General features: G+C 53.7%; 1 protein-coding gene across 1 annotated transcript in view; it reads right to left on the reverse strand.

Moving 5' to 3' along the window:
- PCSK7 (proprotein convertase subtilisin/kexin type 7) overlaps positions 1-18928 on the reverse strand; it is a 40989-nt gene that overhangs the window by 8090 nt on the left and 13971 nt on the right. The window contains exons 7-11 of the mRNA XM_067566104.1: positions 17904-18042; positions 14231-14331; positions 8892-9059; positions 7443-7550; positions 4067-4169 (exon numbers count right to left, since the gene is read on the reverse strand). Coding sequence (XP_067422205.1) covers positions 4067-4169; positions 7443-7550; positions 8892-9059; positions 14231-14331; positions 17904-18042 — 619 coding nt within the window. The remainder of the gene's footprint in view (positions 1-4066; positions 4170-7442; positions 7551-8891; positions 9060-14230; positions 14332-17903; positions 18043-18928) is intronic.

Genomic DNA, 18928 nt, shown 5'->3' on the forward strand with positions numbered 1-18928 from the left:
GGCACTCCGCTCCCTTTGGAACAGATGGGCTGAATTCAAGGTGACAGAAAGGCCAGTTTACAGCAAAAATTCCACTCAGTCCTGACTCAGAGACTGCGAATTCCAGAGCAGGGAGGGGAGGGTGCTGCTGTGAAGGTTCAGGCCTGCAACAAGAATCCTTCAGCATCTCTAACAACAAGGCTTTGCCCCCACCAGTGCCTTTCGCCCGAGGATCTCCAAGCACTTTGCAAAGAGCAGTGAATTCTGTCCCTATGTGTTAGGCAGGCAGGCAGCATTCCCATTTAAAGCTTGGGAAAAGAAGGCATAAAGAGGCCTAAAGTGACAAGCGAGTTAGCACCAAAGCTGAGATGAGAAGCCAGGAGTGCTGACTCCCAGGTCACAGCTCCAACCATTAGTCAATACTGCCTCCCCAGAGGCGCTACCAAATAGAAATCTTAATCAGCTAGAGAGAATTTGACGGCAGCAGATTTCAGCCAGAGTTAAGGGTGGCTAACAGAGCCGCGTGAATAACTGATTTTTCAGTTTGGGGGCCAAACCGGAAAATCCAAAACCAATCCTGGTTCATTTTGAAGCAAAACTGAATTTCTCAGTTTTCTCACCAAAACAAAAACATTTCATTTTGCATCCAAAAACAGCTGAAATGAAACAGAAACAAACCCCTGAAAAGAAATGAATTATTTTCAGGTTTTCATTGTGTTGCCTTTTCAAGTGTTTTTCAACTTTTTCTCGTTTTGTTTTTAGATAAATATAGTTAAGTGTCAAAACAAAACATCCAAATGTTTCAGTTCGAAATGGTTGAAATGAACCATTTTGACTTTTTCGAGAAAAAGAATCCACTTTTTCCAGCCAAAACTTGTCCCAAATCCATGAATAGTTTGTGCCCCTCTCCCCCAAATGCATTTTATTTGCCAAAATTTCACCAAGCTCTAGCGGCTGATCCTTCTACAACCCTCCCAGGCAGCGTCTGGTGCCTAAGTCTGTTCCCAAGCTGCAGAACCAGGGCTTGCATGAAGGACTCCCCTTGGCTGCGTTCACGCATGGCCCGTGTGTTGTGAGCAGGAGGCCGTTTCAGTCTCCCTCCGGGCCAGAGCGGAAGAAAGGGTTAAGCCTCTGTGTCAGTCCCCAGGGTACCTGGGCAGAAAGTAGAGCAAAGAGCAGCTCGCATTCCTTCGGGCAAACTTCCCCCGAGTCTCTCTTTTCTGGCATTTCCCCACGTCTCGTTTGCTGTTACACGTTCAGCTTAGAATTCCTTTTAGGGCAAACACTCTGCCGGACTCGGAGCTCCCTTTTTTTCTCTCTCTCATAATAACCAGGATCTTTAAGGTCCTAGAAAGACTGAGAACACGCTCGACTCTATTAACAAAAACCACGCCTGTCTCATGTTTGCCAGGATCAGGGTTAGTTTCTCTCTTGCTGTTTTACGACGTCTCACTCCCTGTCCATTCTTAAATCACGTTTCCCTGAGCTGGGCGGCCTGGTCTCTGCGCTGTACGCTGGCGTGTGAACTCAGTGTTCAGGGAAGATGTGCGACTTCTCTCTCCCACTCTGCAGAGCCGGCACAAAACTAACAGGGCAAACTCCTGCCAATGTGCCATGGGCCTGGCCCGGAGAGATTCCCCAGGGGCTGGGAGAGGAGGAGGAGGAGAAGGAGGAGAGGGTCTTGCAGTGGGGAGGGACACCTGTCTACTGGGAAATCCACTGAAGCACCAAATTCACTGCAGGAGCCCTCTGAACAGCCAGTCACTGCCAGCCCAGGATTTACCGCTGGACTCTGTGAAAACCATCCAGACGAGCTCCTCTGATCACTGCCCCCTTATCCACACCGTGCCTAGCGGCTAGCACCAAGGCCGTGGAGACTGGAGGCCACTGGGGATCAGGTGAGGAAGTCACGCTCTCTGTGATGCTGGGGGAAATCATTCAGTCAGCTTGCGCCTGGCCTGGAGCTCATACAGTGGGTTCAAAGCCGGGGGCTCCCTGCCAAGCAGCGGGTGTGTGTGGAAATGAGAGGCTGCACCAGGAGTCAAAGCTGTCTGGCAGGGGAGTCGCTCGGCAGTGGCTGTCAGGGACGCCTCGTGTCCCTTTCTCACAGCAGGTGGGGAGGGTTCACTGACAACTGCCAGATGCTTTGGGATCCTCTGATGGCGGGTGCTGGAGATGGGCGAGGAGGGCGGTCCCCCCGTGCCCAGTCGGTCCCACCAGGCTCATACATGGGATGAACTGGGACCATGGGTCAGGGGGCGAGCCTCGGGTTTTATCCCACGTTCTCTCCCCGCTGGAGAGTCTGGGGAACTGCTGCGAATGAATGCGCGTCATTTCCGTGGGCACGGAAGGAATTTCTGGTAATGCACGAAAGCAAAACACACTGAAAGGGGTTGGCGGGTCAACAGCAGAAAAGGAAGGGCAGCCTAAAATACACCAGCACGTCTGGCCAGTGAGCCAGGGCGATGGGGCTTCTGGCACGTGAAGGAAAACAACCCTGGCAGCCTGGGCTGCAGCACATCAGCTCATCTTTACCTCTGGGCCTCCTTCCCTTCCCACTAGTAGCAGCTCCGGGAGGGAGAAAGGCCTTGTTTATATTGACGGGGCTGGCCAAGTCAGGAGCTGCAAGATTACCTAAAATGGTCAAAGGCAGCCGAGCAGGTCTGGCAGCAGCCCAGCCGTGCTGCGCCATCCCGACAGAGCGCACTAATGCCTGTCTGGCTCTCCAAAGACATCCACTTATTCAGCTTATCCTGGGGGAGGAGCCGGGGAACAAACAAAACGTTTCCTCCAGGGAAGGGAGCAGGAGAAAGAAAGGAAAGGAATCAGGCTTCTCGGGACACTTAACTCTTTCACGAGCTGTCTCCAATTCCTGGCCTTGTGCGCAGCCAGTCCAGTCTGTCCCCCCCCCCCGGTCCTGGCCTGTCCCGTCCCGTCCCACTGGAGTCCTCCCTATCGCTGCAGCTGTTCCTGCCTCCCCTGCTTCTTAGTCGCAAGGTACCACCAGCGGCAGATCCCAGCGTAGGGCTGCCTGCACAGAACCACGTGGGGGGACTGGCTGTCCCTAGAAGCTGCTCTCAAGGGCAGAGGCAGATCAGGCTGGAGTTCTCCGAGGGCCACGTTCTGATAGTGCTGATGCAGGCACATTTATCTCTGCTCTCACTTCCTTTCTTCCAGGCCTCGCCAGCAGCATCCCAGCAGATTTCTGCCCATTCCGACCCCGTTGTGACCCGAGATACCCAGGCTGCAGCTGGCCATTCCCAGTTTGGAAGGCCTGTCCCAAACTCCCCCGCCAGCCCACCAAGATCAGTTCCTCTCTGGCCACGGGGGAGCCCTTCAGCGATGCAAGGCCCTCTCCTCCGGCCAGTGTGTATCGCCCCAGCCCCAGGCCCCCAGACAGACCTTCCCGGACACTCGTCACAACACTACCCCGTAAAAAGGCAGCTCCCAACGCCACCTATTTCACCGCAAGAAATGCCCCGCAGAGCTACCAGCTGCCTGAGGGGGGGAGAGAGCAGCTTATCCTTGAAAAGCCTTCCCGTATCCCCCACTGCATCAGCTCTATCGCCTTCCAGAGCGCCGCTGAAAACTTCCCCCTGCTACGGGCCGGAGGCCGGGAATGCTCCGATTTCTTCACTGGACCAGGTTCTCTTGCCATAGCTTCTACCTGCACAGTCGTAGCGCACGCGCCCGTCTGTTCTCTACGTAGCCCTCTGGGACATGTGGCCATGCAGATGTTTTGGGCGATGTAGTAGGTGAATTCAGCGCTGATGAAAGACGAAGGACTGGCGGTCCGGGAGACACAGTCAGCCCTGCATGGGCACTCACTGCCCTAGCCACTGGGCCCCAGCCCTGCCCCGCTGCGATGCACTTCCGGGGTGAGCTGGAAGCGGCGTCTCAGGGGCCCTTTCCGGTTTTGGCATCTCAAGCCCAGCTCACACAGCAGGCGGCAGGCGAGTGCGACTTGTGGTTGCCATCTCCCAGCTGCCGAGTGACCTAGAGATCTATGTGCTCCTCTAACGGGGCTGTACGTTATCAGAGACCAGGAAGGGGCCCCGCAGAAGCAGAGGGGATGTGCCATGCTTACCATTCCAGGTGACTTCCAGGCCATGAGGCATCTGCGGGATGATCTTGTCCTCCTTTAAAAGAGGACTGACGTATGACGCCAAGTAAGGGACAGACGCCCAGATCTGTTCAGGAAAAGATGGGGGGCGAGTTAGTATCCTGGAGCATCTGACTCCTCTCCAGACCCTCCCCGTCCCTCGACAAGAAGATGGAAACCTTTAAATAAGAGTCTCTCCCCGACTAGGGACATCAATAATGCAGCTACTGCAGGCGTTCATGGACCTGGTGTTAATTAGAAGTGGCTGAGTGAGGCATTACAGCGCGTTAGTGTGGGGACTTGCACACACAGACTGTGATTCAGACGCCTTTGCCGGGGATGCTGAGAGAAGCCGGCTGACTGGGGAACCAATCAAGGCCTGTGTGTGACCCTAGAAAAGCAGGACTGGCCGAAGGTCCTGAAGAACAGAGGGACGCTAGTTTATTTGGTAGAGCAGGGGATTGGGACGCAGGACCCTGGGATCAATTTCCAGCTCAGCCACCAACGCACTGAGTGACCTGGGGCATGTCCCTTGCCTTCCTACTGTCCCAGCCAGGGTGGCCGAGAAGAGGGGAATCAGCAGGAACGGCAGAGAAAAGCAGGTGCTTTGGCTGCGATGGAGTTCCCAGGGGAAATGAAATTTGCTCTTGCTGAGTCACGGAAGCAGCCTGACCATTAACAAAGGCATCCGGGGTCCTGGAGTCCCAGCCCTCGACTCCGGCAGCACTTACCAGGGCCAGAGACCAGCCTGAGAACACTCATGAGAAAACCCACTTCGTAAGGTACTGCCGGGGATGGTGTGATCCTGGCAAAGGGCAGACGCCTGGTGCCCCCACCCCGGGTGGGCAGGCTGAGCTGCCTTGTTTTTGGACGACCTACCGCTCACGTTACTGATGGGGAGACAGAGGTGGAGGGCTTTGCCCAAGGTCTCACACTGAGTTAGTGCCGGAGCTGGGAACAAAACCCGGCCCCCTGCTCTAAGCCCCCCACCCCCTTCCACGGGAGCACACAAAAACCATCCAGTCCTGCGACTCGGAGATCTGCAGCTGCCGTCAGAGAACACCGGGTCCCCCTGCAGTTTGGGGGCGTCATGCCATGTGCCCAAAGAGAAGCTGCTACACACGCAGCACACACTGCCAGCAAACTCCCCAGAGCCATGGATCAGATCTGTCAGCTTCCATAAACAAGCCTCATGCCTGTGGCTATATATAGACCTCTGGAGGAGCAGCAGCCGAGGGCCAGGTTTGCACGCCTTGCCTAAGGACCATGACTTCATCCCCCAAGCAGCTGTATAGTGAGGAGGTGCAGCGGAGTCCTTGCGGTTTGACCCCAAATTCAGCGTCTCACTTACCCTAAAAGGAAGGCCACAATCCTTGTCCTCTATGCAATTGGTCTTTGGAGTCACTGCAAGAGGCGGATTTGGCCAAGGCTCAGCAGAGCAGGAATTTAAAGTGCAGCCCCGCTCTGAACAAGCACGTCTGTGTGCGAGGGGTCTGTGTTCCCTGTGTCTCCCTGTTCACATTTTTCTGCCAGTCTTTTTTTATTATTTTATTTTCTTAAAGTGCTAGTGCTGCTGTTTCCCACTGGGATCTGAGTGTCAAGCTGGGTGCTTTTCTTCTCAACCATCACATACGCTGTACTGGACCTGAGCAAATAATTCTGTTGCTAAAACACGAGCCAGACAAGAATCCAGCTCCATCTCCCTGGCTGGGCCAGCTCTGCAGGGCCAATGAGAGTAAAACGCACTGAAATCCTAGAAATGTAGGACTCGGAGGGACCTCCATAGGTTGTTCAGTCCAGCCCCCTGCATTGATGCAGGACTAAATATTATCTAGACCATCCCTGACAGGTGTTTGTCTAAACTTCCACTGACAGAGATTCCGCAACCTCCCCAGGGCATTTGTTGCCGTGCTCAACTACCCGGAGAGGAAGTTTTTCCTGATGTCCAACCTAAACCGCCCTGGCTGCAGTTTAAGCCCATTGCGTCTTGTCCTGTCCTCAGCGGATGAGCACAATTGATCACTCTCCTCTTCATAACGACCCTTTGTCTTTGCAGCCTGTTCCCATGCCCCACACCTCAGTCGTTTCTTCTCCAGACAAAACAAACCCAGTGTTTTCAAGCTAGCCTTGCAGCTCATGTTTCCTAGACCTTTACTCATTTTGTTGCTCTCCTCTGGACTTTCTCCACATCTTTCCCACAGTGTGGTGTCCAGAACTGGACACAGTACTCCAGTTGAGGCCTCCTCAGTGCTGAGGAGAGTGAAAGAATTACCTCTCGTGTCGTGTTTACACACCCCTGCTAATACAGCCCAGAATTGAACAGGTTTTTTTGCAGCAGCGTGACACTGCTGACGCTCATTGAGTTTGTGATCCACTAGGACCTCCAGACGCTTTTCTGCAGCACTAGTTCCTAGGCAGTCATTGCCCATTTCGGGTTTGTGCAGTTGATTATTCCTCCCTACGAGTAACACTTTGCATTTGTCTTTATTGAATTTCATCCCATTTATTTCAGACCAGTTCTCCAGTTTGCCAAGATCATCTGGAATTCTAACCCTGTCCTCCAAAGCACTTGCACCCCCTCCCAGCCTGGTATCATCTGCCACACTTTGGAAGTGTGCTCTCTATGCCTTTATCCAAATCATTGATGAAGACATGGAATAGAACCAGACCCAGGATAGATCCCTGAGGGACCCCACTTGACAGGTCCTTCCAGCTTGACTGTGAACCATTGAAAACTACACTTGGGTAGGGTTTTCAGCCAGTTGTGCACCCACGTTAGAGGAGGTTTTCTGGGCTACATTTCCCTAGTTTGTTTATGAGAAGGTCACGTCAGTCGGCATGAAGAGCCAACTCTGACTGTCTCAGAATGATCAGCTCTCGCTGTGTGTGCACGCACAGGGAGCAGAGCTGCCTAGTGAGCAGAGGCCACTTCCACACAGGCACTTTCCTCCCCGTTACTGCCATTTGCCAGCAAAAATGCTGAGTTTTCTGATGGGGCTTTTCATTCAGACACCGTACCACATGGGGCAGTGGGAGAAACTGAGGCACGGAGAGGGACGTGACTTGCCCAAAGTCAGTAGCAGAGCCAGAAGTAGAGGCCAGGTTTCCTGACTGCCTTTTCCTTTCGTGACCAGACGTGCGCACAGCAGCCCCACCAGTCGGGCGACGATTAGCTCCCCCCGTGACGGGCACTATGGAAAGCCCGAGGCCAGGCCAAGACGAGAGGAGAGGGGGAAGAAGCTGTTGCCTGGCTGGATTCGCCCCTGAAGGGGCTGCCGCAGGCCTCTGCCTGCAGCACGTGTCCGGGGGAGCCCGTGGAGTTGCCCGTCGGACTAGCCTGATGACAGCAGCAGGGAGTTACCTTGGCAGCATTGACAAGCCTCCAGGCGTTGAGCAAGCCAAAGCCGTGCTCGTGGCTGTGGCTGAAGCCCGCCTGGTTAGTGTCCCAGTTGGTGCGACGATCTTCATACTGAAAAGGAACAAGACAGCCACATCAGCGGCAATGACTCGGCCGGGGCCCACAGCTGCCTCTTGCAGGAGGAGCTCATGCCCAGCTCTGCACAGACCCAGGTGTTGCAAGGAGTTGGGGATCTGGGGAAGCCCCCGCCTCACCTCGCTGCACACATCCCTCTGGGCCCTGCCTTGGCAACGCAGACCTAAGCGCCCCTCCAGAAACCAGGGGAGCCTGGAGTCGGAAGACAGGGGGCTGCATCGGCCTAGCCAGCAGACTTTGCTGATGTGAATTGTAACAGCAACAAAGCCAACGCCGGCCCTGCTTGCCTTCGTTTAAAACGAGTCCCAGCGTAGCCAGGATTCCTGAGTCGTCCAAAGAAAAACAAACAGTGCAAAGGACAGAAATGCCTGGGCTCTGAAATATCCCAGCTGGTCCTTTCCTCCCTCCCGGCCCAGATCGCAGCCCGTGGAAAGTCAAAAGGCTGAGTTCAAAGACATAAATACAGTCATTTAAATCAGCAAGAGCTGGGGCAGATCATATCTGGTCCCGTTACTTACTGGGGCTTAGTGCTTTGGCAGCGAGGGGCTCCAAGGGGGGAAAAAGTTGCCCTGCGCCAAAGCAAGTTTTATCTCCCTGCGTAACGTGAACTGCAGGACGGACACAGCGAGTACAATAGAAACCTGTCTGCCGGCCAAACCCTGACGCCTCATGCAGATTCGCTATCTACCCCTTCCTCTGCAGTCAGCCTCCCGCTGAGGGCAGTGGGGGTTGTACCTCAGTATGAACTGAGCCAAAAGTAAGGACTCAACATTTGCAAAAGCAGCTCTTTCCCCCTGTTTCTGTCTCCAAGACTTCGGATTCCTTGGCTGAATAAGACATGGCCACAGACATATCAGACCCTTCCGCTTTCACCCTGTGAAACACTTTAGGTGCCATTGCAAAAACACCAGTGCATATATCGTCTCGACCCCCTCCACCCAAGATGGGCTCTATCCCAGCATCCCGGCTCCTGCATTAGCCACGTGCAGGCTCAGCAGGGAGACCTTTGAATGTTTGCAAACTGGCAGGTTCAGGAATGCAGGGACCAAACGCCCCGTTTATCACTGTGACCACAGAAAATACCGTCTGCCTCAGGCACATTCTCGGTGAGAAAATCCAGCCGTTCGGGTCAAGGCAAAGGAGAGGTTGATAGGGGGCAAGCTCACAGATACACAAGGATGCAGGAGCCTCTCCAGACCCACCCAGCACACACTGGAGCATTCGCTGAGAGGGGCCAGGGAGAGAAAGCAGCGGGGTGGGAGATTCTGCACCGCTGGAAGGAGGGGAGACCTCTCCTCCAAGAAGCTACGTTCTCACCTGGGTGGCTGTGAAGACAATGATGTGCTGGACATCTCGCCAGGTGAGACACGGCCGCACTTGCAGCATCAAGGCAATCATGCCGGCTGCGAGGGGGGCTGCGGCTGACGTCCCTGTGTGGCCCGCGGTGCATCCGGTGCCTTTCTTCAGATTCCAGTCTGTCGTCACCTTGAAAGAGTCAGAGAGACGCCTCCTGTCAGGTGCAGCCTTCAAAGGGCTCGTGCTCTGAGGGCGAGTGAGCCACTGCGCGCACCAGTGAGTCTGCGTGAGCAGGGGTCGCCCACACGTGCACCGCTCGCTCGCCGGTCGTGTCAAAACACCAGCTTTCCTGGGGCAGCCGGGGGAGACCACGCCTCGCTTGTAACACCTGGGTACAGCCTGGGACCAGTGAACGCTCCTGACCCTTTGCTGAAAACTCCAGCTGACCCTCAGCCAAGCACCGAGGGCCAACACACGGTCACTGGGTGGTTTTTCAGACGACGATTCATCTCAACGCTCCCCCGAGGCCCAGCCAGGGAAACGGCCTAACCCCGTAAGCAGCCAGATGTCCAGCCCAGGAATTCGAAGGAGCAGACACAGTTTGGGGTGCTTACCTGAAAGTCAACCCACCGCGCACACAGACAAGGGCTCCAGGCTAGCATCTGTCCTGGGGGCGCTCTCAGGGGGAGGCATAGGTTCCTGTGTCTCCCCTCCCCACAGTGAGAAGCGATGGATTACGGGGCCTGCAATGTGTGGGTGGCACCAACTGTGTATTTCCATCATGTCTGACCCTGTGGGGCCAGTTCGGAGCCTGGGGCCTGCCGGAGGGCTGGCTGGAGCCCAGATACGGTCAGCTTGGCGGGGTCACTGGCAGAAACATAGCAATCGTATCTGGACCCCAATGGAGAGAGAACACCCATGGTCTGTTACCCTGCTCACAACGCAGGTCAGCTGCTCATGGAACAGCTGGGGAGATGAGCCCCGTCCCACATCTGCCCACCACGTGGCGCGCACACAAAGCCCTTGTGCAACTTTCCAGCCCTCTTCTGCCTCCAGACTGGACTTCTGTGACGCGCGGTCCAGGCGCCCAGTCTGACGGGTGAGAGGTGCTTTGTGCAGAGACGGCATGACATCAGCGCTCCATCCTCGGGCTAGCGTCGCCTTCCTCCTGGAGGGTGCTGAAGGGGTTAGCTTTGATCCCTGCTGATTAAATGCTACAGCGATTACCGAGCATGTTTCATGCTGCCAGTAGCATATTTCTCCTTCCCTCTCAGGTAACCAGCCCAGCCATGCATTCCAGCCTAAAAGCTCCATTTCTTCCCCCCAGGGCGATCAGAAGCGTGACCGTGATCGGACAGCGTGTGCGTGGGGAGAAGTGGTGTGCGGCTGTACAAAGGAACGGCAGCGGGGGAATCAGAGCATGAAACCCTGCTCAGGCTGTAACACTGCCACATGCACCAGGCACACAACCCGCTGGGCATCTCGTCCCAGGAGCTCAGCACCATGTCTAAACAATGCAGCGGCCCTCCTGCAGGAACGGAGCTATTTAAAGGGGATGGACACGGACGCACACACAGAGGATGGCTTCAGACACTGTTGTTTGGAATCACTTCCCATTTCACAGGCATGCTCTGGCTTTTGGTGCTGATATTTTGTACTTGGATAGTGGCTGCTTCTGAGAATCTAACAGTACTTGGCCAAGATGGGCAAATCCTATCCCCATTTCAAATGTGGGACCAGGTAGAGGGAGGCGACCGGACTTGGGTATGCTGATTCGGCTCCAGAGCTGGGCTTGGAAGGCAGGATCCCTGACTCCTGACCCCATGCTAACACTGGGAGGGAGGAGAGTTCAACAACAGCCAAAGGGCTCCGTAGGGCTTCCCTTCAGAGTAAATCCATTGCTCTCCTTCCCCGACACGCCCATCACTGCAGCTTGTGCCTGTCTCCTCAATGGACAAGGGCCAGAATTTTCATGAGTGTCCAGTCATTTGGGGGGCCCAATTTAGAACAACTGGGTGCCCAGCTGAGACCCTGAAATGACTCAGACCTCTAATGCCAGGCCCCAAAGTTCTCTTTTTGGGCACCCAAAAGGAGTGGCTATTTTTGCACACGCGGCTGTCTGATTCACTATTAGCGCCACGCAGGCTGGGGTGTAATCTGTTCGTCTCCCCTGGAACGGCCACGGGAAGGCACCAGCAACCCGTCCTCCTCTCCAGACGACTGTGGGATGCACAGCACATGTGGGCTTCTTTGTTCTTTGTGGTTGCTGAGCCCATGCCAAGATGCAGCCAGGCAGGCCAAGCAGCCAGAAGGTTTGTCCTTCTCACTCGCGGCCAGAAATGGAACAACAACAGAAAGGGCCAGGATTTAGTAATTAGGAAGTCTGGAAACGTTTCCCTGGGAGTTCATCGTCAAACCCTGGTTTAAGCAGAAAAGCAGCAACTGGGTGTCTGGACACCAGCACAACCAGGTTGCTAAGCCATGCACAGTGGCTCTGGGGGTGGGGAGAAGAAAGGGCCGACTGGCTCAGGAGAAGTCTGATCTGTGCAGGAATGGCCAGGACACAGGGTCTGGCTGCCGCAGGGCTCACCCTCAAGAGACCCGCTGCCAATTAGCCAATCAAACTTCGAACAGCGGGATATTGCACTTCCACGTCATCCTCTGTCGCAGGGACCACTTTACAGATGTCCACTGCCTTACCCTCAGCCCTGAGCGGTGAGGGAGCTGCCAAAACATCCCAGAGGCAGTGAGCAATGGAGCTGGGCTCAGTGGGGCTAGGAGTCAGCGCTCTGGGGGCTGGCGGTAAAGCACTCAGAGGGTTCAGGTTAGTGAGGGTAGTGGAGGTTTCTGGCTGGGTGCCACCGCGGCCTTACCCATGTGCCCTGCACAGAAGCTTGGGTAGCGTTAATGCTGCCCCTGTTAAGGATGCGATTTCTTTTTAAAAGACAAAGTAAGAGACAGGCCCAGGCTGCAGAGATTGGTGCACTGAGGGCTGTTATTCACTCTGGACGTGAATTAAGATGAACCGAATTAAGGTCACTTTAATTCTGAATAAGAACATCCACACAGGCATTCAATGCAGTTTAACTAATCCCCTTTCCAGTCACACCTTTAGTTAATTTGGATTAATTTTCCGGTGTGGACAAGCCCCTACTGACCTAAATGCAACGATTGGTCAGAAGAGAGGTAAAACAATCGTAGCTCGGTAGAAAATAAAACTACAGGGCTCAGTTCTGCTTTTTTGGATACAGCAGTGTAATTCTGGACTAGCTCCACTAAAGGCAATAGATTTATTCTGGCTTGACACTGGGTAATTGAACAAAATTTGGTCTTTGTAAGAGCTAGCGTCTTAGATAAGATGCAAGTAAACAAGAAAGCCTTAGAAAAGTCACTTGAGAAGTCTCCAAATGGTGCATCGTGTCCTTCTGCATGCCATGAAATCAGCTAATTAAAACTTGGTTATGGTCAGAGTCCAGGGCAACCTGGCACAAACATTTGTCCCTCTCCACTCTCAGTGGAATATAACTGCTCTGTCCATTGCCAGAGCTGCGCTTCCTTTGTTGACTTTTATAGTGAGCTGCCAACAGCTGCGATTCGCACTAAGATACTGTATGTTCTACACAAAAATACCCAAGCACCACAAACATCCGTCAGGGATGCAATTCGTGCCAAAGACCATATTAAATTCTTCCCATTAACGGGAACGGTAGAACGTTTATAGTCTGAAAAACCATGAACTCCAATACAATTAAAAGGCACAAAGAGGAGAGAATATTCTCGGTTGAAGGGAGTGTGTATATTTAATACGCGCTGTATAACAGAGACAGGTTTGCTGGAGTAGTGCTCGTGTTACTGTAAAAAGAGAGGACGGATCTCCATCATGTGTAATTCCTGGGCTCTGCAAGGCATCCGATTAAGACTCTTGGATGAAAGAGTAGCGCCTGTTTTATCATCACATGAGGCCATTCTTTAAGGAGAAGGGGAATGTCAGACTTTTTAAAATTAGCTCCCAGACCTCAGACTTGGAGGAATCTGGACATTACAAATGAAAACTACAACTACACTCCCGGATGAAAAGTGCAGCAGAGTCCCTAATTCATAGAATCATAGCAGAGGAGGGCTGGAAGGGACCTCAGGAGGTATCTAGTCCAACCCCCTGCTCAAAGCGGGACTAACCTCAGCTAAACCATCCCAGCTGGTCCCTGGGAAGCTGTTCTTCCGACAGCTCACACAGCACAGAAGGCAGGAGGGGGTGTCCCACTGCACGGACGCAGCTCTGCTGGGATAGAAGAGGCCATGTGCAATGCAGGGTGCACTTTGGGACCTGGCTGCTAAGACGAAATGGTTGGAGGTACAAAACTTCCTCCATGTGCCACATGCAAACAGGCCCACATGGCCAACTGGTAGGCCAGCAATCATCTGTGTACTGGTAGCTCCTGCAACGTGCCACTGTCCATGTGCAGGACACAGTCCTTCTCCTCAAGAGCTTAGTCTAAAGAGAGAAGAAGTGGAAGGGGATGTGTTACTGCTACACGTCAGCTGAGTCTTTCCCCAGGAATTTGGTTCAGGCACAAGTTCCGCTGAGCTCTGGCCCTCCAGACAGACAACTGAGAGGAAACGCAAGGCTCATTAGAACAGGGCCCAGAAATACTGAAAGGAGGAGGAAATCTGCTTCCAAGCGGTCATGGAGCGGGCACAGCTGGAGGTGGTTAAAGAAGAGGGCCTCTCTCTGCCAGTATTTCACGCTCAGCCCACGCGGAGGAGAGGCAAGCACCTATCCCACTGCAGTTTGACTTGGCCCACTGAGCACTGACATAAATCTATGCCAACAGTAAAACGCTGCGAGAGCTCTGGCAGTAACTGCAGCGATTTCAGTGGCTGTCGCCCAGCTGAATCCGAGCGAGACGCAAGTGTTCCTGCCAGTGTTGTCAAAAGCCAGCCTTCCCCAGCTCTGAACCACAAGTGACTCTGCCCGGATCTGCAGGCACGGAAGCAGACGCTCGCCTTCCTTTGTGATGGACGCACAGGACAGAGGACATGCACTTGTTGCTGGCAAGACGCAAGGATGCTCTGGTCCAAAACTAGGAACATACTGGGGCCCAGTCCTGAGCTGGTGGAAACGGTCACAGCGCCACTGGAGCTCTGCGGGGGAGCTGGTGATTTGGTTCCCAAAACCCGGAGTTAAGCGTGCCCAGCCGGGGAAGGAGACGAGACAAGTGCTCGTGGCCCTGCTCTCACAGCTCCTCCAGGCTAAGATCACTCTCGCTGAGAGCAGACCGAGGGCTCAGACAGCTCTCCAGCAGCTCAAAGCCAGGCTGGGAAGGGGGGGGGGCAGAGAAGATGCCTTATGCATTACTCACAATGCTCCTCATCATCTTATCCCCACCGCTGAAAGTCACGGCCAGCATGGAGGCACACTCCTCCGCGTAGAACGGCCTGTTCCCCTCCTCATCCACCGCACCTGGGGAAAAGCGAAGGAGAACACGTCAGGGCCAGGGGCTGCGCGGCGCCCTCTCTCACTAAGCATGCCAGCTGCTCAGTTCACAGGAAACGTGGGACAGGGGCTGGATTTTTCACTCAAAGCAAGTGCCAGGCTGTGGAGCTCCCCCATTTCCAGCAGAGACCGAGTCACATCAAAGCACTGACCCTCCTTGCATTTCAGTGCACGCCGGCCTTTACGGGGAAGTTTCCCTGAAGAGCAGAATGCTGGCTATGAAGTCTTATCTGCTTTGTGACCCTGCCAAGGAAATGGAGACACGCTTGGGCGTTCTGCCCTTAGTCCTGGCCAAGCGTCAGTCTGATCAGTGGGGGGTCCTTCTCTGGGTAACGTCTATCAGAGTTCCCCTGCAGCAGGTTCTGAACAGCTCACAGACACCCGCTGTTCAGACCAGTTAGTCCACGGCCATGTCACTCCTCCTGTTTCCCCCTCCCCTCCTGTGAAGGCCGGGGGCCAGGCTGATACTGGGTGTTTGCAGCTGAGCATCTGAACTCCACTGTTAGTAGCAGAGCGGCTCCTGAAGGGCCAGCACCCTGGACCACAGAAGGAAACCCGCCAGAAGCCAAGTTGGGGGACTAGGGCATGGGGAAGGAGATGGATGAGCTGGTTTGCAAGATGGACAGTCCAGAGGACTTTTCAATTTTGAGCAGTCTTCAGCAGTCTGAAGATGGGCTTATCCCACCCTTCTGGGTTCCCCCAGTCACTAATGGGCATGGCCACACACACGACAGTCTAGTGTTAACAGCTGACAAATTCCTTTCTGGAAAGCACACAGAAAATGTCAGTTACAGCAACTTGCTTACAAACCCCGCCATTTCCCAAGACGGTCTTCACTCCACACATCAGTCTCCATGGAAGACAGCATCATTACATGACCTACTGAAGGGCAGCCTGGTGTAGCCTTTACACCACACAGCCAGCACCTGGAGACAAGGATTCTCAACGCAGTTCCGCAGGGGACTGCCTGGGATTTTAGGCAACTCCTTCCCCTCTCTGTGCCTCAGTTTCTCCAGCTGTACAATGGGAAGAACACCCGACCCCAGGTGTTACAATCAGCTAACGGTGGTACAGAGCTATGTATTGGCCCGTTAGGCTATAACACAGCTCTCTCCTGTGCATCCTGCCTGGAGTGTCTGGTTCTGCACACAGGCCCTGGTGCATTGTGTAATCACACGAGCGTGCACGAGACGGTGGTGCTGCACTTCCTCTGCACAGCCACGTCAGTACAGGCTGCTGTGCATACCATCCCACAAAGTCAGACTGTTCCCGTGTCAGAACAGGGCATGGCAGCAAACACGTGCCCTGCCTGGCCTCTAGGAAGACATTTCTAGAGACATTTACCATATTAAGCCTCATTTTAATCATGAAATACCAGCAGATGACAAGAAGCAGAGCTCCCGGTCTGCTATGTTGCTCAGTATGTTTTCTATCCAGAGCCTCCTTAGTATAGCTGGAGTTTCCTGAAGAACCATCTGTTCCCCAACACACCCTTTCCCTCCCCAGCATACAGAAATATCTTGGAAACTGAAGGGAAAAAAGCCCTCTTACACTGGGAGCATGGGAGGGGAGGACTTGCTGCATTTCTCTGCATTATCATCATCAACACAGGCGGCTACTTGGATGTCTTAATAATCAGCCCTTCACAAACATTCATCAACCCTGACATCTGTGTGATGTAGGCAAGTTACTCCCATTTTATAGCTGGGGAAACAGATGCAGCTGAAGTGACCTGCCAGAGGCTGTACAACAAAACCCGGCAGGTGTTTCTGGTATCGAGCCCCATGCGCCATTCCTGGGGCTGGGCTGCCTTCCTCTTCACTGATTCACTCGCAGGGCAGAGTCCAACCAACGCCTACAGGGGAAAGTTTCAGTAACTCAGCAAAACTGAGCGAAAGGAAATTCTGCAATGAAAGCGAGGAAGGCAAGTGAGGAAGATACTGGGAACGTCTCATTAATTGTGCATCTGGAGCGAGAGCACCGATTGTAATGTGAATTTTCTCCCTCCTGGTCCTACAGTAGCTACAGTAAATGGAAGCCTTCGATCACAGAATTACATTTCATTGGCTGAGCCCACATCATCTGCATACCTCACGGGCCCCAGTGCTTACAACGCCATCTCTTGTCACGTGCGGCTTCTCGGGGTAGTGTGGGGTAGCACTGAAAACCCTACCCAGCAGATGTGCTGTGACAACAAAGGCTCATGGCAAGGGATAAAGCTACTTGTTCAAAATTAACATGTGGTGTCCCAGGAAACCCATAATATTATAGCTCCTGTCATTCCCCTACCCGCACCATCCTTGTTCACCTCCCCAGGCCACTAGGCATTTAAATCCAGGCAAGAAGCATTGAGGAAGAGCTGCAATCAGACAGGACAGCGTGTAAGGTCGACGTCTGACTGTTTCTCTCACACACTTTAAGAAGCACTTCTCTGTCACCCAAGGCTCTCAAAGGGCTTTTCACAGCTAGCCAGGCCTCACACTGCCCCCTGCCCCTCGCTCGTACAGAAATGCCCTGTAGGATGTGGAATTTCTATGCAGTTTGGACAAAACTCGTAGTTAAGGTCCCCCCCCACCAAATATCTGTATCTGCCTTGGAGGGTGACGCTAGCAGGATCTGAAGCTGTGGATGCAGGGAACCTGGACGTTTCCATATAGGATGCTTAGAGCAGGCGTTACCAGCATCCTTAGGCAATTGTACTAGTTCTGCAGGCTGTGCCAGCCAACGCCCATTGCCCATGGTTCAGCTCCTTGCAGGCCAGTCTATCACAGAGGCGGGGTTGCTGTTGCAGTCAAGAACCTGGGCTTTGGGGCAAAACCCTGAGTCAGTCATTCTGGGGTCACGGCTCAGCCATTTCTATTAGAACCGCTGCCGTTTGGTAGGCTTGTGATTGCTGCTTGATTGCTTTCTGTGCAAACAACTCTAACAGAGAGAGGGACAGTACCTGGGGGATTCCTGGAAGGAATGGAAGAGAAACGAGACCCAAACGTATTTTTACATGGCGCACAACTTCTGCCCTAGTGAAGCCGGATTAGATGTTTCCTTAAAAAAGAAAACGTCTTTATGCTGTGTTAGGAAGTGACTTGATGCAATGGGAAGAGAAGAAAGTCCCTTGTTTTTTGAGACAGACATCGCAGCACTGCTGCAGCGGATCTATTGCAGGAGGCTGCTCTCCCAGGAAAATATTCGGACCCAGCTGATTTCTGTGAAGCTCTCCGTCAGGGCAACTCCACAGAAGGTAACAGTGGATGGACCACGGGTGTTTTCACCACCATGGCATCTCACTCTGCTCACGGCGCGCGTGGGCGGCTGGCAGCCGATCTGCACCAGCATTCCCTCCGAGCAGCGGTCAGAGGCTTTCAGCAGCCCCTCAGTTACAAGGCCCTGAAGTCGCACCACTGCAGCTGCGTGGCCTGTGCAGAGAGCTCTGACCTGGGGGTCACACTGCAGAACTGAGCCAGTAACCCTCCGTGCTAATCACAAATCTGCAAAGAAAAAGAGCGGGGTGGGGCTAGCGGGCCCAGGCCCTGGCAGATTACCGATCGTGACGGTGTAGATGGAGTTGGCGTAGCCATCATAGTTGCAATTGTCATTGTGCTGCCCTCCGTTGCCGCTGGCCACTACAAAAATGCTCCCGAAGCCCTTGCGACCGGCGATCACCCCGTGTTGCAGGGCAGCCTGGGGAAGAGAAAACACGTTACTGCTCAAGGGGGAGGTCACGTTGGTCCCTTATCCAGGCTTACGGGCACAACTGCAGCCGGAAATGCTGAAATGCCCAGCTCTCTCCATTTCCCTGCCGAAACTAGGAGCTTTTCTAAAGCATTTCCACCAGCAAATTCAACCTTGGTGTAAGTGGATGAAACTCCATGAAGCCAATGGAGTTGCACCTGCTTTCACCAAGTCTGAACGCAGCTGACCAAGTTTACTGTAAAGAGCTTTCAGACTCCGATGCCCGCATTTCTGTGCGTTGACTACGTTGATCTGAATGACGTTCTGCTGTCTTACACAGTAAGGGATTTAAGACGGGCTATCTTTCCCAGCTGGCACTTCAGCGGGAGTGTAACATCCATTAGCAGCACCCGAGTTCCACCCCAGAGGTGGCAGCACTTCCAGAGCCATGTGCAGCAACCCTAGCACTTAGTAAAGTTAATTGCATGGATCTCGCTGACGAGCACATTACGTGCTAAGAAACTGGGTCCTGGCACTTAGGGCTGGAAACTGGGAGTCTGTATTCTTCGGCTACAATTCCCAGCTCACCATGTAATCAGAAGCCAGGCATAACTATTCTGTGCCTCAACTTACCCAACTAGGAAGCAAAGATAATTCCTCCTACCTCGCCGCAGTGGCACGAGGCTGCATCTATTGGACACATTTTGAGATCCTTGGATGAACCGTACTGTAGAGGTGTTAAGTGCTAAGCAGCTGCTAGATGCAGGACGACTGGGTGCTTTATAATGATGTTAAACTGGATTCCTCTCCCGCCCCCATCGTTTAACACGAGCAGCCAGCGGCGGCACAAAGCACACACCGACCATGTTTTGGCCTCCAGAGAAAGCCACTCTGG

The sequence above is a fragment of the Emydura macquarii genome, unplaced genomic scaffold, assembly GCF_026122565.2.
Source record: "Emydura macquarii macquarii isolate MOO-44397 ecotype Brisbane River unplaced genomic scaffold, CSIRO-AGI_Emac_v2 contig_312, whole genome shotgun sequence".
In the NCBI taxonomy this organism is placed as follows: Eukaryota; Metazoa; Chordata; order Testudines; family Chelidae; genus Emydura; species Emydura macquarii.